The sequence below is a fragment of the Ailuropoda melanoleuca genome, chromosome 12, assembly GCF_002007445.2.
Source record: "Ailuropoda melanoleuca isolate Jingjing chromosome 12, ASM200744v2, whole genome shotgun sequence".
NCBI classification, from domain to species: Eukaryota; Metazoa; Chordata; class Mammalia; order Carnivora; family Ursidae; genus Ailuropoda; species Ailuropoda melanoleuca.
In genome coordinates, this window is record NC_048229.1 from 18,569,914 (window position 1) to 18,592,913 (window position 23,000).

The 23,000-nt window shown below is 40.4% G+C and overlaps 1 protein-coding gene across 2 annotated transcripts; it reads right to left on the reverse strand.

Moving 5' to 3' along the window:
- Window positions 1–1,877: 1,877 nt before the first annotated feature.
- Window positions 1,878–21,788, reverse strand: DRG1 (developmentally regulated GTP binding protein 1). Of its 2 annotated transcripts, none has more exons than XM_002915549.4 (9): window positions 21,631–21,788; window positions 20,591–20,714; window positions 18,600–18,775; window positions 12,537–12,606; window positions 9,971–10,140; window positions 7,685–7,815; window positions 6,190–6,357; window positions 5,794–5,916; window positions 1,878–2,506 (listed from the first exon to the last, which is right to left on the reverse strand). In XM_002915549.4, the coding sequence occupies exons 1-9, from the start codon at window positions 21,670–21,672 to the stop codon at window positions 2,407–2,409; spliced, it is 1,104 nt and encodes a 367-aa protein (XP_002915595.1). In that variant the 5' UTR covers window positions 21,673–21,788; the 3' UTR covers window positions 1,878–2,406. The 2 variants fall into 2 exon arrangements, with proteins under 2 accessions (XP_002915595.1, XP_019651199.1); XM_019795640.2 differs by having other exon boundaries at window positions 21,580–21,714.
- Between the last annotated feature and the right edge of the window lie 1,212 nt (window positions 21,789–23,000).

Consider the following 23,000-nt stretch of genomic DNA (forward strand, 5'->3'; position numbering starts at 1 on the left):
GAGATGAGCACAAAATCCAGGAATGAAGATAACTGACAGGAGTAAACTCTTATTTTCAATAATTCTGTTCTCTTTACCAACAGCTGATTCAGGAATAGGGTTGTGACCCAATTTAGGCCAGAAGACCCAAGGACACATTGGGCAGTTTCTGGCAAATAGCTTCCCAAAAAGGTAACCATCAGTCCTCACTATTATCCTCTGGAAGTAAATCCTGGGACTGCAGCAGACATTCTGCTTTGTAAGGGGAGCCAGATGCTCAGCAAAGCCAACAAACTGCAGTGGACAGAGGTGACTGATGAAAAAATTTGTATCTCCAATGGCATTACAGCTGCCATGAGCCCATCTGAGCTCCGTTAAACTTATGTCTGAGACAAGTTTCCTTCCACTTCAGCTGGTTAAGTGTCTGCTGTTAAACACAGTTAAAAGCATCCAAATGGCACAAAACTGTGTCTGTTAAGCTGTACTAAAAAAAAAAATCAGGAAAGGGGCACAGGGCGGGCTCAGTTGGTAGAACATGCAGCTCTTAATCTCAGCGTCATGAGTTGGAGGCTCACACTGGGTGTAGAGATTGCTTAAATAAACAGACTTTAAAAAGATCAGGTAAGAAATGGAATGTGTAACCATACAGGAAATTCGAGCCATGCTGTGACAGCCAAACCACTGTAGTCTTGGAGTCCATGAAGAGAAAGCCTTTTCTATAGGAATGCCCCTCAGCAGCCCTACCCCAGACAGCATTCCTCTCCCAGAACTCTCAAGTCTGAGCCCAAAAGGGAAAGAAAGGAAAATAGTAGAGTAATGCTCTCCTCAAGCATCAGGGGGCCACTGAGGGGGAGAGGAGGATGCTGAATGTTGGAAGCAAGGCCTGTTCAAAGCACATCCTGAGGTCTTGCTCAATGATGTGAATTTGAGCATGAGGATTTCCCTGAAACCCAGTATTTGCTCTGGCTGGAGAGCAAACCTTGCTGGAAATCCCAAAGCTCAGAAAGCCAATGTTTCTCTGAAGAGCTGGGGTAGGCTCTAGATTTTGACCTCTATCATGAATGCACCAGTGATATCAAGGTCTATATCCTACAAAGTGACCAGGATACCAGGCTTATCTCCTGGGTCTGGAGACAGTGCTAAGCCCAAGCTCCTGAAAGACGATCAGAGAAACAATTGTTACTAAGGTGGCATGAGAAACAAATACTGGAAAAGGCTAAGTCATATGTGGATAATCCCACATCCCCATCTGTCACAACCTGCTAGAAGCTCTAGCTCACTTCATCTAAAATCAAACTCTGTCTTCCTGCAAATCTGTTTCCATTCCCAATTTTCTCAGGGACTACCCTTCTCTATCATCCCTGTAATCCATATTGAAATAATCTTTGTCTTCTTTTTCACCAAAGAGGAATTACCAAGTTTAGACTTCTGTGTACCTACATAACCACACCCTCCCTGTGCCATTATTCCCATTAACCCAGTCTACCGCACAAAGATTTTTGCCAATTTCCCAGTATCGGGGTGATCCCTTTATATTCCTGTATTGTCAGCCCAAAACCTCTCATTATGTCCTCAGTACCCTCTTAAGTAGTCTTGACCCCACCTCTCCTTCTAACATCCCACCCCCATACGTACACATGTATACACACAAACCTGCTGCTCAGGTCAAGGAAAGGGACCAGTGACAACAGCCAACATTCACTAAGTACTTCTAAGCCAAATACTGTGCTGAGTATTTTACAAGTACCGTCTCCTTTAATACTAACAGTCTCCGCTCTGGAAGGAAAGTGCTATTACCATCTCCATGTTACGTGAAGAAACAGACAGGTATAGAGGTTGTGTAATTTATGCAGGGTTTCACAGCTAATTAGAAGTGGCCACGCAATTCAAACTCTTGATGTGTCTGGATAGAGTACTTTACTCAACTGCCACACGACACTATCTCCCACATGGGCCAGCCTTACAGGGCATAATCAGTTAACTTACATCATGTCCTTCCTCTTTCCAGTATCATCTGCGAAAGACCACTTGAGTAAAAGCCACATAAAGTTGGAAGGGTTCCCCGTGACTAAACATCAGATAAGATGTTGCAGTCACATTGTTATCCATTTCACACTTAAGACCAAGCTCCCAAGTACCCTTTCTGCAAATGCCTTACTCTACATACCCATCCTCATTTAGTCCACCCCAAAACAAACTCTGACAATGACACATGAACTGCACATAGCTGGCTCGCCTACCAGGTCCTTTATGCAGTTGAATTTACAAGGTGACACCAAGTTAAGACAAGTAAAGTTCCAGCTTGGGTGCCTTCATCTCCCTCCCCTGAATCCTGATCCACTGGCTGCCAAAGCTAGAAGGGGTAGAGTGCTTGACCGTGGGAAAAGCTGCTACAGTTGGCCCAGCAGATGGGCAGAGGGGAAGGTTTCATTTCTTCACAATCTGAATGACATCCTCGTCCTCCAACGTATGATCTTTACCCACTTTTTGAGGATTGTGTTTCACAGATAGACCCCAGACCAGAGCGCTGTATGGAAGGAAAAAAAAAAAGTCAGTGTAAATAATCACCTAGCTTCTACCCCGGCTATGTGGGTGCTACCTTTCTGCTTAGATTTAGCATTCCATCTTTTAAGAACCATAGGCTTGCAACATCCTCTCTCCCCCGTCAAGGACCACATTCAAAGCCCACAGGCGTTAGCTTCCCCAGCAATATGGCACAACGGAGCCTTCACATACAAAGTGGCAAAGACTTCTGGAAGTTGTGTGGTTGTTCTTGTTCCAGAGCCAATTTAGGAAAGTCAAAGAGAAAAAACACAAACGAGAAATGTGACAAGACTAGTTTAAAATTAAAAGGAAGAAAGCATGGGTTTGTTATAGAAAAGTACTCTGAAATAATTCAGATTAGAAATTGATTCTTACAGTGTCAGTTATAGATTGTTACAGAGTACCAGTTTTTATTGGGTCTACTAAAACCATCAGTGGGTACTAATAAATATAGAGCCTCCCTCCTTACCCATGCTAGGAAAATTCTCTCTCCCTCCCAAGACACCATAATTGGTATGTTCTGATTTTTTTTTTTTTTGAATTTACAAAGGTAATTTTTTTTAAGATTGTATTTATTTATTTGAGAAAGAGAAAGTGAGCAAGAGTACAAGAGCAGGGGGAGGGAGAAGCAGACTGAGCCAGCCAGGCGCCTCACGAAGGTAATTTTTATCTATAGACCTCCAATACTAAGTATATGTTGTGCTAGTGATGGAAAATGGTGAAGACACTGAGACCTGCCTCACAAAGGCTAAGAACTATGTACCAAGGGATAGAAAATGGCGGCCACATTACTGTTACTGTATTGCCACTGCAAGAAAACATCTCTAAAAACCTACGTTCCAGGGCATCTGGGTGGCACAGTCAGTTAAGTGCCCAACTCTTGCTTTCGGCTCAGGTCGTGATCTCAGGGTCATGGGATAGAGCCCCACATAGGGCTCCAGGCCCCTCCGGCCTCACGTGTGCACTCTCTCTCCCTTTCTCTCTCTAAAATAAATCAATCCAAAAATAACCTATGTTCCAAAAAGAAATCACTGAACAAGATTTCACTTTGAAAAAAAAAAAGGACAACTACAACAGCATTAGTAAAACATATATATATATAATTTTCAAAACACAAGATAAATGCAAGGTAACCATTTTATAATCTTAAACTAGAAAACTAGGTCTTTTTTTTAATTATAAAGATGATTTATTTATTTGAGAGAGAGCAAGCAAGAGACAGAGAACATGAGCAGGGGAAGCGGAGAGGGAGAAGGAGACTCCCCACTGAGCAGGGAGCCCAACACAAGACTCAATCCCAGAACCCTGGGATCATGACCCGAGCTGAAGGCCGATGCTTTACCGACTGAGCCACCCAGGTCCCCAGAAAACTAGTTTTTAGTGATCATATTCAGTGTCTGCAGTAACATCAGTGCCTCCCATTTTGTTGATGGCAATGTAAATAGGTCCAGCCCTTTTGGAGAGCAATGAAGCAAAATATATCAAAGGCCTATTATCATAAATCCTAGATTAAAGAAATTAAAAGGAAAGGTTTGTGTATGAACACAAGAAAACTCTGTAAAGTAGCAATAAATAGGAAAAATGTGGTTATAAAAATGATGTAAATCTTGTAACAAAATACATAGTACATGATCAAAGAACATGTGCGTGTATTCAAGGACACAAACGGAATGCAACAAGGACAAATGTTATAATTAGTAGGTCTAAAGCTGAATTTTTTTCTATTAAGATGGTTTAAATGCTATTTGTTCCATAATTTAAAAAAAGGAAAATAGTGACCAAATAAAATTCTATTTGCTTTGACAGGTCTTTCCCCCAAAATATTTTTCTCCCTTCTCATTTAATTCCCTTGTTAACTTATATTTCTAGACCCGCAGAACAGTGTTCTGCCACCACGGAAGGCAAGACTTACAAAGATATCTATGAAGTTTGAAAAAGGAAAATAATCTAACTTCACAAGACTCTCCTTCACTGATTCAAATATATGCCAAAATGTATAGGTCTGAAGATAGTGGAAATCAGCACCTGCACGTGGAAACAGTTTTCCTGGATAGTTTAATAAAGGTCTTCACTCTTTCAGTATTCTTAGGATCAGAAACAAGTATTTTTTTAAAGTTTTTATCTTAATTCCAGTTAACAGTGTTTATTATATTAGTTTCAGGTGCATAAGACAGTGATGCAACATGTATCACCCAGTGCTCATCACAAGTGCACTACTCCTTAATCCCCATCACCTATTTCATCCATCCCCCCAACCACCTCCCCTCTGGTAACCATCAGTTTTTTCTCTATACTTGTCTATTTCTTATTTTCTCCTTTTCCCCCCTTTGCTTGTTTCTTAATTTCCACAAGAGTGAAATCATATAGTATTTGTCTTTCTCTGACTTACTTAACATTATACTCTCTAGCTCCATCCATGTCATTGCAAATGACAAGACTTCATTATTTTTTATGGCTGAATAATATCCTATTTTATGTATATACACCACATCTTCTCATCAACCGATGGGCAAAAAATTGTTCTTGATAACTACACTATAGTTACGTGAGCGGATAATGTTAGAAAAGTGGTAAGGGATATAAGGAAACTCTTTGCACTATTTTTTCAACTTTTCTGTAAGTCTAAAATTAGCTCAGAGTGCCTGGGTGGCTCTGTCAATTGAACATCCGACTCTTGGTTTTGGCTCAGGTCATGGTCTCAGGGTCGTAGGATCAAGCCCTGTGTCAGGCTCCACACTCAGTAAGGAGTCTGCGTGAGACTCTCTGCTCCCGTCCCCGCTCATGGGTGCACACACACACTCTCTCACACAAATAAATCTTTAGAAAAATAAGATAAATAAAATTAGCTCAATTAGCTCAAAATAAAGATGTCAGAACATTTTTTTCAGCCTGTATCAGCAATGAAAGTATACTAAGGAGAGTTAGGGGCATTTACCCATGCTTAAGGTTTAGAGGTGGTCTCAGTACCCACTGGAGGCCAGTATGAAGCTGGTAAGAAGAATTAACATTTGTGTTTGGCAAGAAGAAGACCAATTAACAACAGAAAATCAAAGCCCTGTGTACTGTCAGCCCATCCGACCTGACAAGGCTTAGAAGCTCTTCCTGCTCCAACTTGGCATGGTTTTAGGAAGATACTGCAGAGTCCTAACCAAACAAGCATTTTAGCAGGCCCCCTGATGCCATTTTCTTTAATGCTAACCTAAGAATTGCTAGTTAGTAGAATCAAGAGCTCACAGGGAAAAGAAGGCACTACATGCCCATGATACTTACTATTTAAATTCTTTGATAAGATTTTTGTGAATCTTCATGCAGAAATCCTCCACTGTAGTCCTGGAGTAAGGTAGCACCACTGGGGATGTATAATCTGGCAACTGGCCTTTGGGTTTGGTGTAACTAGAACACAGAGGGAGCAGAGGTTGCCTACTTCTTGGAATGTTTCATGTATTGAATGCAAATCAACCCTCCATCACCCCTAAAAAGATGAGACACAGATAACCTCCAATTAAGGAAGAAAGTGTCTTCAATATGGCCTAGCAGATGACAGAAATTAATTTGTTTATATCTCCAAAAAGAGACAAATTATGTCAATGAGCTCCAGAGAAGTATCATTTTAGGATAATCTGGTTTAATTCCTACAGCGATATGACCCCTTCCACTAAGACTTACATCCTCACTAGTTTCAGATAGTCCCAGATCTTTTCCAATAGGTCATCAAAATTCCAGCGGTGATGGGCAGAGATGGGTACACAGTGAGGCACCTTATAGATGATATCCAATTCCTCAATGGAGATCTGATCAATCTTATTCAACACGTAGATACAAGGGATATAAACTCTACAGAAGTAAAATAAAAACAGGACATTAGTCTGGAGCCGTTGACAAGGCTGTCAGTGTGATTATCAGCATCCTCTCGCCCAGGACCCCAAATCAGAGACTCGCAAAACATAAGAGGCAGACCAACCCCCTCAACCGCGCCCCCAAAAGGCTTCCTACCAAAATAAGGTAGAATGTCCAAAAAGTGAACTATGAGTTGAGAAGTAACAAAACTCAGGCCCCAGTATGAGCCATGCAGCTAAGAGGCATCATAAAGGAACACAAGCTTTGGAATCACACAGACTCAATCTACTCCCAGCTCTGTCATTTCCTGATCTAAATCCCCTGGGCAAGTCTCAATTTCCCACAAAGTTGTTTTATGAACTGTAAATGTAAATATATTTTTAATATATTTCATGATGGGGCGCCTGGGTGGCACAGCCGTTAAGCGTCCACCTTCGGCTCAGGGCATGATCCCAGCGTTCTGGGATCGAGCCCCACATCAGGCTCCTCTGCTAGGAGCCTGCTTCTTCCTCTCCCACTCCCCCTGCTTGTGTTCCCTCTCTCACTGGCTGTCTCTATCTCTGTTAAATAAATAAATAAAATCTTTACATACATATATATATATTTCATGATAAATTCTAAAATAAAAATGTAACATCTAACAATGTCACAATCCTAATGTCCATATCAATATGGCAGCTAAGGTTACTAATAATTTATAGCAAGCCACAACTTTTCAGGCTTCAATTGCCTCACTTATACAATGCCTAACTCAAAGAACTGGCATTTGTTTTCAAATGAGAATCAAATAATTCCATCCAATAAACAGGAACAAACGAACAAGAAAGCAACTGAACAATATTATGCTCAAATGCCAGGAGAAAATTTTAACAGTGGCTTATATTTAATTTAAAATGTTAAAAATAGTAATTTTTCATGGAATAGGGCTTCAGCTACATACCTTTAGGTTACCCTTAGAACAAATACAGCCCAGCATGCTCTGAGTTCTATACGACAGCCTATAGGATTTCTCGGATGGATTAATTCTGAGAGCAGACTGAGAATTACTCTCTTCCACCATCATATGACACAGTTCAGAGAACGGCCTAGTTCTCAGCAAGTAATGGAAATGGAGAACTTGACCATCATAATCAAATTTCAGAGGACAGAAGAATGTTAGAAATCAAAACCAACCCTTCAGTTTACAGCTAACAAAACCAAGGCCCACTATTATTTGAGACAGTTGCACAGCCAGTTAGAATCAATGTCTTCCAGATTCATAATCCAATGTCTCCACCACAAGCCTTCAAATTCAAACTCAGGCAGCAGACTGTGTACTCAGTACCTGTTCCCTTCCACCACATCAATGAGGTCGTCAGCTGTGGCATCACTACGCAGTGTCACATCAGCATTGTGAATTTTGTATTCAGCCAGAATGCTCTTCACAGTTTCAGCATCCAGCTCACTCTGAGGGCACTGAATGTGCAGGAAGACAATGACTGGTTACGGAGCAAAAAAAATCTCCCCAAAATATCCACCATTATACCTGGTAATTCTAAAGTACAAATTGATTTCTAAAATCTGTTATTCTCAATGAGAGTAACTGGCTTTTATTAGGAAATACTTAAAAACTAATAATCTTTCCAACCTCAAATGAAGGTGTTGTGGACTGAATCACTCCCACCCAAATTCATACGTTGAATTCCTGACCCTAGTATCTCAGAATGTGACTGTTACGGTTAAAGATAGGGTCTTTAAAGAAGTAACTAAGTTAAAATGAGGTCAAATGAATGAACCCTAATTCAATGTGAATGACATCCTTACAAGAAAGGGAGATTAGGATACAGACACACAGAAGGAAGACCATGTATAGACACAGGGAGAAGACGGCCATCTACAAACCAAGTAGAGGCCTCAGAAGAAACCAACCCTGCTCATACCTTGATCTCAGATATCTGGTGCCTCCAGAATTAAGACAAAATAAAGTTCTGTTATTTAAGCCACCCAATCTATGATACTTTATTACGGCAGCCTTAGCAAAGAAAGAATACTAAATGTTCAAATTCAAACATTATTACAGGATAAGAAAGATCTTCTGGGCAGGACAACTTAACTCTGAGCTAGTCATATCATCTGGACCTCTAGAATGTTAAATGTTGTAGGAAATTCTCAGTCCTCAATTCTATGACTTAGAAGCAAGCAGAATTGGACAGCTGATCACTCCTCTAATCTGAAAGAGTTTCTTTACTTGGCTTTCAAGATTCCAAACTTTCCTGGTTTTCCTCCTTCTTTGTCTAAAAAATCATATTTGCTGATTCTTCCCATATCCCAACCTATAATCACTTGGGGGGGGGGCATAAGGCTCAATCCTTGAACCTCTTTTCTATTTATACTCATTCCTAGTTATCTCAGCTAAGTTCATGGCTCTAGAGTTGCTATCCACTAAATTTATACCTCCAGCCTAAATAATTCCTCATATGCCTATTCAATGGTAATACTTGGATGTCTAGCATCTCAAACTGAATATCCTGATCTTCCCCTCCCCTCCAATCCTATCCTATTCAAAGTCTTACCATTTTAGTAATGAGAGTCTATTTTTCTAGCTCAGGAAAAAATCTTATAGTTATCTCTCTCACAACCCATATCCAATCCAGGTCTAATTCCTACCAGCTACTCTCAAAATCTTTTGATTTGATAATCAACCACTTCTCATCTCTCCCACAGTTACAAAACTCTGCTCTGAGAGAAACATTACTTCTTGACTGGATTATTGCAATTACCTCTTAAATGGCTTCTTTGCTTCTGTTTCTTCTGTTCTTAACCCAATCCAACCTGATCTCAACAAACAGCTAGACTGATTCCACCAAACCTAAATCAAATCATGTTTGCTCCACAGATGGAACCCAACCAATAGTTATCCATCTCCTGAAAAGTAAAAGCACATATGGCCCTATGCTATGACTTCATCTCTTACCACTCTCCTACTTGCTCACTCCGCTGTTCCCCAAACATGCAAAGGCATGCTGTACCTCAGGGCTTTGCAGCACTGGGATGTCCCTCTATATGGATTCTTCCCCAAGATATCCCTTTTGTTAAGTACTTCATGTCAACTCAGTAAAGATTTCTCTAATTAACTCTCCCACCAGCACTCTCTATCCCTTTTTCTAGTATATTTTTGTCCTTAGCTCATCATCGTCTAATATAATGTATTAACTCATTAATCTTGTTCACTACTTTTCCACATAGAATGTAAGGAAAGAGATTTCTATTTTGCTCTCTCTTCCAACCTACCCCGCTGCCCAACAAGAGCCTAAAATAATGCTTGGGTCATGGTAGGCACTCTATAAATCTGTGTTGAACACAAGATATTAGCAGCCATCTACTTCATGTAAGCATTAAAAATGGTCTATACTCCCATACCACACCAAATAAATAACCCAAAAGAAGAAATGAAGTTAAGTCTGAGATTGATTCCTGTCCTACTCTGTTAGTCACTGCAAGGTCATCGTGTCACCTCTGTTAGTGCTTGCTGGCAGGAGCCAGGTAATTTCCAAAGGTCAGTATCCCTGTGCTTCAATCCACTCTCTACCCAGTCCCTTCAGCAGCCTGCCCCCATATCACCTCCACTTACAGTGGCCGTGAGATTAATGCCTCCTTTATCCTTCTTCTTAAAGCCAATGTTGGGGGGTTTGCTGTTCAAGCGAATGCCAAAGCCTTCCAGCTCATTTTCAATTATCTTTTTATGTCCCAAAGGTTTCAGGACATCCAGAACAATCAGGATCAAGTTACATGTTCGGGCCACTGAAGAATGGAAAAAATAAATTATATCCAAGCAAAGCTCATGAAAGACTTAACTAAGCCAAATACTCAAAAGCTGGGGTGGGGGGTGCTGGAATTTCATTAAGACAAAGGATTTTTTAATAAATACACAGACACATGAAGTTCTTAAGGTTACCGAATTCTATGCCAGAAGTCAATCTGCAATGTGTGCCTGGTTTTCCACTGGTATATCTAGAAGATGTGTTAACTTCTAGATACACTAGCAGAAAAACAAGTCAGAATGAAGGTAAGAACCGAGCAATAACCTAAATCCCTGAAAAAGTTCAGAAAGATTTAAAACAGTAAGATTCTAAAAACATAAGACTATCTGCTTGGCACATTTTTAGTCAACATTATTATCAGTGTAATTATATATATACACACACATATATATGTAATATATATATATATATAAAGAATCAGTGTAATTTACAAAAAAAAAATTGTATCCATATTAAGCATATGGTCTAACGACAAATGTATATACCTGTGTAACCACCACAGGCAAGCAAGATAGAGAACATTTCCATCACCTCTAAAATCAATCTTCCCCTTGATTCCCATTCAACCACTGATCTGCTGTCACCATAGGTTAGTCTGCATTTTTTAAAAATTTCATATAAATGGAATTACACAAAATATAGTCTTATGTGCCTCACTCTTTTAATTTAGCATAATGTTTCTGATATTCATACATGAATAACTCCTAATACATAATTGTATAAATAGCTAAGTTAGTAATTCAATATAAAGGTAGAACAAAAACACTTTCGAACATAAAAAAACAAAAATTTACCTATCATTCATCCTTTTTCTGGAAGTTTACTAAAGAATGTGCGTCAGCAAAACATGAAAGTGAACCCAAAAAAGACACGGACTCTCCAGGAAGCAGGATCCCACACAAAAACAGAGAAGAAAGTCTCAGGATGATAGCCAGGCAAAAAGTCTATACTCCACTAGCCATGGGGATATGTAAACTAATTAAAATGAAATAAAATTTGAAATTTAGTTCCTCAATTGCACCAGGCTCATTTAAAGCACTCAATAACAACACATGCCTAGGGGCTACCATACTGGAGAGCACAGATTCACACCATTTCCTCTTCTGGACAGTGCTGATCTAGAAAGCAACCAATCCAGATTACTGCAAGAAGACAGGGTACAGGAGAGTACTGTCAGGGTTGTGAGGGAAAGAATGAAATCAGTAAGCCAGTATTTGGAGCTATATTTAACTATCTAGAAAACTGACTGATAGGCATTTGATCTGTTATAACATTTGAAAAATATTAGCAAACACAAAAAAAGTAAATAAAAACAAAACAAAAAAGAAACAATTATTAACTCCATGAAAAACAAATTTCAAAAACAGACGTCAAGAGAAAAGAAACCGGGGCGCCTGGGTGGCACAGCGGTTAAGCGTCTGCCTTCGGGTCAGGGCGTGATCCCGGCGTTATGGGATCGAGCCCCACATCAGGCTCCTCTGCTGTGAGCCTGCTTCTTCCTCTCCCACTCCCCCTGCTTGTGTTCCCTCTCTCGCTGGCTGTCTCTATCTCTGTCGAATAAATAAAATCTTTAAAAAAAAACAGAGAGAGAAAAGAAACCAAGTCATAATATTCCACTTATCTTAGCACTGAACAAAAGTTACATAATAATGTAAACTATGACTGATAAGTTAACTAAAAACTGTGATATAATTTATTTGAAAGAAAGGACAGGGCAGCACTAGCTGGCTCAGTCAGTGGAGCATGTGACTCTTGATCTAAGGGTTGTAAGTTTGAGCCTCATGTTAGGTGCGAAGATTACTTAAAAATAAAATTTTTTAAGAAGAATGGGAAAAAAGGTATAGAAACTCTCTACCATAACACGAAACCAGCAGATGATATCTAAAATTAATTAATTGTGAAATAGCAATATAAGCATAATACTTGAAAATATGAAGGTAAATAACAGAAGGAACAGTTGAAGAGCTGATAATAGTTGCCTATGGGGAATGACAGTGGAGGTGAGGAAAGGTGGAGTAGCAGATTGTTCCAATTTATGATGAGCCTTTTATAATATTTTACTTCAAGTAAAAGAAAAGAAGGAAAGGCATGGGTGGGAGTCAGGAAACCCAAGTTCTAGTTCTGAATTGGCCACAACCAGTGCAACAATGAGCAGAAGCACTTCACTTCTCCCATCCTTAGTGTTTCTCCTCAAATGGAGATCTGGACTATTACTCTCTGAGGTCCCTTCATATTCTGACATCTACTCCAGTAAGAAGTCAGGTAAAACTAGGCCCTTTATTGTGGTAAAATCTCTTAAGTCCAACAGTCCCCAACTAAAGGAACACTACCCAATAAAGGGATGATATCCCATGATGGTGGCCCTGGACCACTCACCTGCAATGACTTGACGGCCTCTACCTTTCCCATCCTTGGCACCCTCAATGATACCTGGAAGATCCAGGAGCTGCATTATTAAGGACAGGGTAAAGGAGAGAGGGGGAAAAGGAAGTCATAAATCTGAACAGATCAAACAGAATGATTTATTTTTCAGGTATCCAAAGTATAAAAGATCCAAATCCAACCTTCCTTATAAGTTGAGTGTATACTACTTTTACTATGCATTTAAATGTCAGTTTTTATATACTTTTTTATATGCAAGTTTTTTATATACTTTACCTAGTTTAAAATGCCTAACAACTCTGAGATAAAGATATTAGCTAAGGTTCACAGAGGTTAAATGATTTGCCCAAAATCACAATCCTAGTAAATCAAAAAGATTATAAGTCACATTTTGAGGGCCAAACCCATTATTCTACATTAGTATCTTCTAGGGGCAACTGGGTGGCTCAGTCGGTTAATTGTCCGAGTCTTGATTTTGGCTCAGGTCATAATCTCAGGGTTGTGAGATCGAGCCCCAAGTTGGGCCCAGAGCCTATTTAAAATTGTCTCTCTCCTCAGCTCCCCACCACCTCTCTAAAATAAACAAACAAATAATATATATTATATATTTATATATAATATTAGAAGATATCTTCTAATATTCCTTTTCAGAAGATTGAGCCTCCATACCAATTCCTTACTGTAGATAATAGCTGAATCTTGATATTCACATGATACATACTGAGAGCGTTGCAAATCCTCCAAATTCCCCAATTCACAAAAATTTCTGCAGTCATTCTTAACCAGGAGAGTACATAATAATCACCTGTAAAACCATTAAAAATGCAGATATCCAAGCCCCATCCCTATAAATTCTAATTTAAAAGGGCAAAGTATGGTTCAGATATTGATCTGTACTTCAAAAGGCTCCACGGGTGACTCTGATGTGTGTCCCCAGTTGAAAATGACTGCTTAATTGCCCAGAAAATGCAGTAAAGGTAAAACTTCACAGAAGTCATAGTGTATGTACATAACAGTGAGAACATAAAAACCAACTTCATAGCACACAAATCAAATGCACATCTCAGCAAAATTACAAACTATTAGTTATAAATCCTTAAAGAGTCCACTGAAAACAGTTAAGAGCATATATAAAATCTGAAAATATCAAGGGTCCACTATATGGCCAATATTGTATTATCCACATGAATGGACAAGGAACAGAGTGATAACTTATCAAAACATCATTTAATACCAGCCTTTGCTATAAGCCTATCTGACGTTATAAAAATATACTTCACATTAAATAAACCACAATGGGGGCGCCTGGCTAGCTCAGTTGGAAGAGCATGAGACTCATGATCTCTCAGTCTTGATGAGCCCCATGATGGGTGTAGAGATTACTTACGATGAATAAATTTTAAAAATAACTAAACCACAATGAAAAAGAACTAATTCAGGAGGTGCTTAGACAGTTCAGCTTTTCCTTTCAAGAGCCTACTCAAAGTTCCTCCCTATTCTTCACTACATAATAAATAATGTTACATCCTCTAAGACTAATACAACACACCAAACTGAGCTACCTTTTATAATTTATGTTGAATACATCAGCCCTGACTTGGAAACTTTAGTTACACTGATTTACAAGGCTACACAGGAAGGAATGAGCACACCAGATCTTGATTTCTAAATACCATTTTCCAATAAAAGAAACTAGAGCTCCTTCAGAAGTGGTTGATTTCAGGCCTGGAGCAGGGAAAAATCTAAGATTAGCATGGAAAATCGTGTCATGCCAAAAAATAAGTAAGTACTCACAAAAAGATGGGGGCTTATGGAAAGTACAGGGGAGCCAACCTGAAGGAGTTCCTAATTGTCAAAGCTGGAACAAAACGAGTAATAAAATAATGGTAGTACTGGATTATAACCCATATAATAAAACAAATATCCACAAACCCACATTGATACATATTATTGAATAAATAAATGAGAGAAAGAACAGCTCTTCCAAATAGTAGAATTCTAATAACATGTAGTAAGAGAAAAATAAAGAATCACCATTGGGCAAGAAGCAGAGTACTAACTGCTGCCGACAGGATCCAGATGGATACTAAAATGAGTGGGCAAGTTTGAGAGACAGGATTTGTATCTTCTCAAAGTACCGCTCCCAAGATATTTAACTACAAAAAGAAAGATAATAATTTTTTAAAAAAGAAAGATAATAGCTTTACAGTAGAGAAGTCCTGCAGATACCACCAACTAATGGAGGTCAACATCACCAATCAAGACATATAACATCATGGGGGCGCCTGGGTGGCTCAGTCGTTAAGCGGCTGCCTTCGGCTCGGGTCATGATCCCTGGGTCCCGGGATGGAGCCCCACATCAGGCTCCCCGCTCAGTGGGAAGCCTGCTTCTCCCTCTCCCACTCCCCCTGCTGGTGTTCCCTCTCTCGCTGTGTCTCTCTCTGTTCAAAAAATGACTAAAATCTTTAAAAAACAAAAACAAAAACAAGACATGTAACATCATGAATCCTGTAAGATGCACTGAGAAGGACACACCAGCATTTCATGGTATTCTTGACAAAATACTAATATCTCCACCTAATTGTGAGAAAACATCTGACAAACCCAAACTAAGGGACATTCCATGAAACTAACTCCTCAGTACTCTTTAAGTGTCAAGGTTTTAAAGGACAAGACCAAGTAACTACTACAGATGGCAGAAGAATAAGGAAGAATAACTAAAAACAACACAGGATGATCCCAGATAAAATCTTGGAAAAGGACGTTGGTGGGAAAATTGGTAAAAATTTGAATAAAGTCTGTAGTTGAGTGACTACTGCATCAATGTTAATCTATTCCTCATAATTCTTCAGTGATTATGTAGGATGTTCACATAAGGGGCAGCAACATGAGCGATACAAGAGAACCTCAAAATAATTATGTTGAATGAAAAAAGCTACTCAAAAAAGAGTACATTTATATTTACACATGGTCTTACTTCTGTAAAAATCAACATGTAAACTAACCTGTAGTGACAAAATGTTAAGTAAGTAATTGCTTGGAGATGGAGGGAACCAGGAGGGAAGGGGCATGCAGAAATTTTCACCAGTATATAGCTATGTCAAACTGCATACTTTATCTGCAGTTTATTGTATGTGAATTATACCTCAATAAAGATGTCTGAAAAAACAAAGTTCATCATCAATTGTTCCTAGAAACTAAGTCTACACTCTACTTCAACTCCCCCAAAGATTCTATAATCTATTTCTAACATTTAATAAATCCCGATCTGCTAAAAAATATATATATCTTACTTCTGCTAAAAATATATATACACACACACATACATATTACATCAGCAAAAGGTTTTAGTGTATATTGAGCCTAGCTAATGTTCTCAAGAACCCAAAAAGGAAAATCCATCTGGAAAATCTAAAACTCTTAAACCTAGAATATGGCTATAAAAGACCATCTGAAAGAGAGAATATTACACTAAGAGAAAAGAGCACAGGCTTTCTAACTATCGCAACTGAAAACGGGGAAATTTACTGAAGCCCCTACAAAAGTAAAAACAACCTAAATTTAACTTTTCTTGACAGGGAAATATTTTTAAAGTTACATCAAACTATTTTAACGTGGCAACTAAATTTCAGACAATATCAGGCACGTTCAGGGTGCTATGGCTGTAGACATGGCAATTAAATTCCATTCAATAAAATAACTCATGCTTTACATATCTGAATGCCATATTACAACAAAGAGACAAGAACAAAATTTTTTTTAAATCATGAAACTGTAGGATTTTAAGAATTTAACGTTAAACTAACTCAAACTCAAATGCCTTTAGAGGTTAAAGCAGTTAAATGTGCAAGGCAATTATTTATATAGAACAAAAAAAGTCCTAGAGACCCTAGCAAGGTGAAAATAAGCCCCATAATTTTTAAAACTGAACACCCATTCTGCAGGCTAATCTCTGCCTATGTGATACATCAGTTTGCTTTGTAACACCCCACTACTTAAAACACCTCCAGACACAGTAATTCATTACCTCAAGAGGTACCATTCCATTCTTAGGCACCTTTACTGTTAAAAACATCATCCTTCCTAACAGAAAACCAGAACTTTCCCTCCTTATAATTCTTATTAAATGATTCTAATTTTGTACACCTCTCCCTCCATGTCACAGATAATGAGCACTCTGCCACAAAACAGCTACTTAAAAAACATTCAAGGGTGGTCATTTTCATCCTGTTATGTACACCTTAACTTGGTTTCTGAACAAAGTCGGGGCAGGGGTGGGAGGGAGAGGAGAGTACACAGACAGAAAAGAAAGCATCATGCAAAAAAGGGGGAAAAAAAAAACAAACCCTAACATGTCAGGAGACACTGAAATGCATGCTTTGCGGGAAAGACAAGACAGGATTAAATAGTTCTTTATTCTGATATACTCAAAAGCCCTGAAAGAGGTGTCAACAGCATCTCATCAGGGAAGAAGTTATCCTCTGAGCTGCCAAAACTGTGATTATCACCAAGGCTCTAAAACCAGATGGTATCAAGCAGTGGTCCAGATATGCTCAAGCATCCTCATTCTTTTTATATACATTTGGACGTGGAGTTCCTGAAAGGTCCATGTCCCAACATGGTCTCCGCATGGGCAGGAAAATTGAAAATACCACCAGGACACTGGTCCCTTCCTACTTCAGATTAATAAAGAAGCACAAATGCGCCTCACAACTCACTGTAGCTCAGCAAGAGGGAAAACAAATGCTTATACCAATAGTTTCCAAGCCATGAGCCAAGGTACTCTGGGGCACCACAGAGAACTTAAGGGTGCCAAGGGATATTCTAAATTTTCAAGAGGAACAGCAATTCTTGATATATGTCAAACAATGAAAGAACTAGTAGCTCCACATAGCTCACAATTTCAACATTACATCCCACTCTACACTGCTTTCAATTATATCATATCCAAATCTTTGAGAAGTTAGATTTTTCATCAGTTGCTATAATAAAAAGCACCACACAAAAACCAATGTGGAAAAGGAAACAAGTGTGGTGGTATCCAATCTGATTCCAAGGTTTGAGAAGTTATGTGGTACGTAAGAGTGCACACATTCCACTGGTAAATAAATAACTATGGCTTTAAGGACATAAATACTTAAGCTGTTTGGACCTAACAAACAGAACCATTAGGTATTTCTTTTGGCCTGGGGCACGACAAAAAAAATTACTGGGACAAGAAAAGGACCAGGAAATAATTGCTGAGACACTAAGGGTGCTGTGAGCCAAGAAATTCTGGGAACCTCCAGCCTAGATTTAAATGTCAGAGAATTCAGAATCTTGCCTTCTTAGCTGTGCAGCCAACAAGAATATGACCCGTTAAAGCTTACATTTGCATACACCCACTTTCATACCCAAAGGGACTCTTCATATGGAAGCCCTAAATCCATCACCTATCTAAGAAAAACTTATGACACCAACTTCATTAGGCCTCACACATAAGAATTATCTTCTAAAAAGGATCTCACCAAATAATACAAAAATAAAAAATAAAAAGGATCTTGTTATTTCTTTATTACAAAGTCTCTGATGGTTCCTAGCTACATACAAGATAAAATTCAAATTCCTTAGCAGGCACACAAGGCCCTTCATAATTCAGTTCCAACCTACTTTTCCAGATTCAGTTTCTACCACTCTGTCCCACACCTCAGCTTGCACCCCAGCATGCTATTTACCATTAGGGCTACCTGAAAGTGCCCTTTACCTTCTCTGGCTGATGAAATTCTACCTGAACTTCAACACCCACCTGCATTGTCATTTTCTACATAAAGCTTTTCTAGTCTTACCAAACGTTCCCCCAATATCCTCAGGTGAAAAAGAAGTCCCTTCTTTCTCCGTGTTTTCACAAACACCATCCCACTGTTACTGTCTTTATGTACTGTTCTATCTTCCTTGCTAGACAGGAAGGACCTAGTAGATCAAAGATCAGGTCTAGCATACAGAGAGCTTCCAATAAGGCTTTTTAAATGAATGAAAGAATGGATTTCTTCCCATCTGTGACCTGCAGGCCTGACTTACCTGGATCTTTGCACCTTTGTATCTGATGACACCGGGCACAGTGGTCAGAGTAGTGAACTCATAGGCTGCCACCTCAGAATATACCCCCGCCAGGTTACTAAGCAGTGTTGACTTCCCCACTGATGGAAAACCCACAAACCCAATTCGAGCATCACCTGTCTTGGCCACATCAAAACCTAAAACATCAATAAATATCAAAAAGAAGAGGAAAGTTATCTCTTGAAGTGTTGAGATTCATGAAATTCCTTTCACATTCTGGTAGCCTATCTATCTAGGACATATTTCTCCAACTTTGTATAGTTTACCTCTCCAGAACTTAAGCACACAAAATAGCAATTAACATTGTTTTAATTTTTTTTAGATTTTATCTAATTGTTTGAGACAGAGAGAGAGAGAGAGAGCACGCGTGCACAAGCGCGGGGGCGGGGGGAAGTAGACTCCCTGCCAAGCAGGGAGCCCCATGGGACTGGATCTCAGGATCCTGAGATCATGACCTGAACCGAAGGCAGATGCTTAACTGACCGAGCCACCCAGGCACCCCAACATTGTTTAATGGAGTATTTATTTAGAAATTTTATTCCTCTACCACTTACACTATTACACACCTTTCTAGTACCCATAGTATTTAACACTCAAAGATTATATAATAGTTGATCTAAAAATGGGTGGGTCACCTGGGTGGCTGTCAGTGAAGCTGCAGCCAACTCTTGATTTTGCTCAGGTCATCTCAGGGTTAAGAGATCAAGCCCATCCGGCTCTGCTCTCAGTGCGGTTTGCTTATCCTTGTCCATCCCCCCCTTTGTGTGTGTGCACTCGCACGTGTGCTCTCTTTCTCTCAAATAAATAAATAAAATCTTTTAAAAATGGGTTTCTTCAGGGGCGCCTGGGTGGCTCAGTCATTAAGCGTCTGCCTTCGGCTCAGGTCATGATCCCAGGGTCCTAGGATCTAGCCCCGCATCAGGCTCCCTACTCGGCAGGAAGCCTGCTTCTCCCTCTCATACTCCCCTTGCTTGTGCTCCCTCTCTCACTGGCTCTGTCAAATAAATAAAATTTTTTAATTAATAAATTAATTAAAACAGGTTTCTTCATATGTGGAATATAAGAAACAAAACAAAAGCAAAAAGAGACAAACAAAAAATCAGACTCTTAGACAGAACAGATGGTCACTAGAAGGGAGGTGGGGGGATGGATGAAATAGGTGAAGGGGATTAAAAGCCCACGTATTGTGATGAGCACTGAGTAATGTACAGAATTGCTGAATCGCTATATTGTACACCTGAAACTAATATAACACTGTTGATGTTACCAGAATTAAAAACAAAATTTAAGTTAAAAAAAGTTTTTAAAAATAAAATGAAATAAATAAATAAAAATGGGTTTCTTCTTTGTCTTACAAACTCTAGGAACTCTGTGACTGACTGGATTTTCTTTCTTTTTTTTTTTTAATAGCTGCAAACAACTTCAAAGCCAAATTCGTGGCCCTCCTCTAGGAAGTATACAGACTTCATGACACTATTTTGGCCCTAACCTTATCTCTCTTGCTTCAAATTATTCTTCCTACCTTGACTTCTCTTTGCATCAATTTCCTTACTTATTTTTTACCTTGTTGATGTATGTATTTAGGTATTCCTGTAAGCCAATTAAAACCTATTTTGGATCAATAGAGGATACACATAGGGGTGCCTGGCTGGCTCAGTTGAAAGAGCATGCAACTCTTGATCTCAAGATCTTGAGTTCGGGACACACGCTGGGCATAGGGATTACAAAAAAATAAACTTAAAAAAAAGGATATACATAAAACTCTAGTTTATCACTTAGACAACATTCATTCGGCTCTGAAACCAACAGAATAAACACAACTCATGAATTAAGGATTAGAAAATACAAATCTACTACTATTACAGAAATTTTAAAATTACTTTTAAACCATACACCTATATTATTTTGACAGAAATTACACCACAAAAATTTTTTTGAAGAAAAACACAAACCTTCTCCTGGCCCACCACCACCACCACCTTTTGGGGTAATGAGCTCTCTACGGAGCTTAGCAAGGCGAGCCTTAAGCAGCCCTAGGTGGTGTGCTGTGGCCTTGTTCTTTTGAGTCCGAGCCATCTGAAAGGGAGGAATCACAGCCATAAATCAGAAGCAGTTCCTACAGGGTAAAATATCCAGAATGAACTCTCCCCCAACTGTGAATGATTTTTTTTCTAGATCTTACCTAATGCCAATATACCCATATTAGTCATACTTAAAAAAGAGTGAAAACTCATTCTCTTCATTACCCACCCCATTCCTCTCACTACAGGGCGAACAACTGAGGCCCAAAGAGAACAGACATGACCACGGTCATGGCAATCAGCATCCACAGATCAGACTAAAACTCAGCTGCGGAGTCCTTTTCTACTGCTTGTACCTCGTATGCACCATCTGATATAAGGTCACCACTTTCCGGATTTTAAAGAGCTCTGAGCACTTCAGACAACAGAATCACATAGTAATTCAGGTGGAATCAACAGCTACCGCACATGTTATCCCAGATCCATTCCTGGGAGCAATATTCTGGGAAAGGTGGTCTTCATAGAGACTGAAGAAAGGGAGATGAGTTTTGGGAGATGATGAAAGATACTTAAGTGCGTGAGCGGGTCAGGGCTGGAGTAGGGGGGCGGAGAGGATTGTGTTGCTCACAGAAAAAGGAAGACTGAGAGGATCGATGTTCGGACAGGAACCGAACACGGGACGGGGTACCGACCAAGGAGCACGGGTGTGGAACGCAGGCCCCGGCTGAGGGGAGTCGGGGGGGGGGCCCCTCCAGCGGAGGCTGAGGGGGTCGGGGAACGCAGGACCGGGTACAGGCGAATAGGGGGACGCGGGCCCGTACTAAGCGGAGTCGGGGGACTCGGGGCCGGGCTGAGGCGGGTCGGAGAAACTGGGCCGGTCCTGACGCAGCTCAAGGGAGTACAGGCAAGAGCACCGCTACCTAAAAAAGAACACTCCGAGGGAAAAGCGAAGCGCCAGCTCTGCCCGTTACCTCGGCTTCGATCTCCGCGATCTTGGCTAAGGTGCTGCTCATGGTGGCGAGTCACGGCGGGATTGGGGGGAAAGCGTAGTGGCCTCCGCACGGATTACCGCCCCTCAGACAACCGCCGGGGGACCTGCCAAGGCCAGGAAGTCCTACGCAACGCGCAAGCGCGGTACTTCCTATTTCTCGCGAGAGAGCTCTGCTCGCGGCTCACCGCGAGATGTACAGCTTGGAGTGGTCTCCTCCCCCTCAACCAACCCCGCCCCGTCCCGCGAGCCAGCGCGGTGTCATAGAGCCCGCGGGAGTGGGGGACAGAGAGGCCGCCCGGGTCTGTGCCTCCCCGAGCGCGCGGAGGGTCGCGCGCCGCTCGGCCCCGCCCTGCCGGACCTGCGCCCACGCACTGTTCAGCGCCCGACGCGTGGTGTGTGAGAAGTGGTGTTTCGTTACTGCCGGCTAGACCTGCAGCCTTCCGACCTAGGGCGTGAGCGGAAAGCGGACTCGAGCCATCTACTCCTTTTCCTCGCCAGCAGCGACGGGTCCTGAGGCCCCCTTTTTCACAGCCGTGGAGACACCGTGGCGACTCCTCGGCCTCCTGGATTGAATAGAGACTAATCTTCAGCCTGTCTGGCGCATTTGAAAAAAGAAAATGCCTCCTTTCAATCACTCAAAACTATATTTAGGTGTCTGTTTTGTTTATCCCCAACCCCGAGTACGGTGCGTGGCACGTGGTGAGCCTGCAGTAGTAAATGGGTGATTGATTGGATAATTGCCAAAGAACCAGTGCTTGCAACATAGGTTGTAATAGTGAAAAATTTGAAGCTATGTTAAGGTCCATCAGTAGGGAAATGGATAAATAATGGTACCCCTATGCTGTAAAATACTATTGCAACCATTAAAACGTTGATCTGTGTGGTCTGACTGGAAGAATGTCCAGGACATATTGTTTAAAAAAGAACAACTGCACCTATGTTGTGATCCCATTTCTTTTATTTTTAAATGAGTTGTTTATATAGGTGTACTTGTATGAAAGTGCATTGTTCAAAGGTCTGAATAAAAGCATAGAGTCTCAAGCTCAACAGTGGGGTGGAATGCAAGGAAAGAGGGAGAACTACTTTTCACTTGTTATTTTACGTATCTGTGTCTTTTGAATTTAAAAACGAATGTTATCCATGTATTACTTGTTTAATAATAAAATTAAAAATTTCAAAAGACTCCTCTTCCCCAAGTGTCTTGTGGAAAGGAAGCCACGACGTCCAGGAGCTATGTGCTGGTTATGGAAGCTGCTTCCTGTGGGATCAATAAATTCTTGTTGATAGATTGATTGATCCACCGGGAGCCCGCGAGCTAGGCTTAACCCACGCGGCTGGCTTCCACTCAGC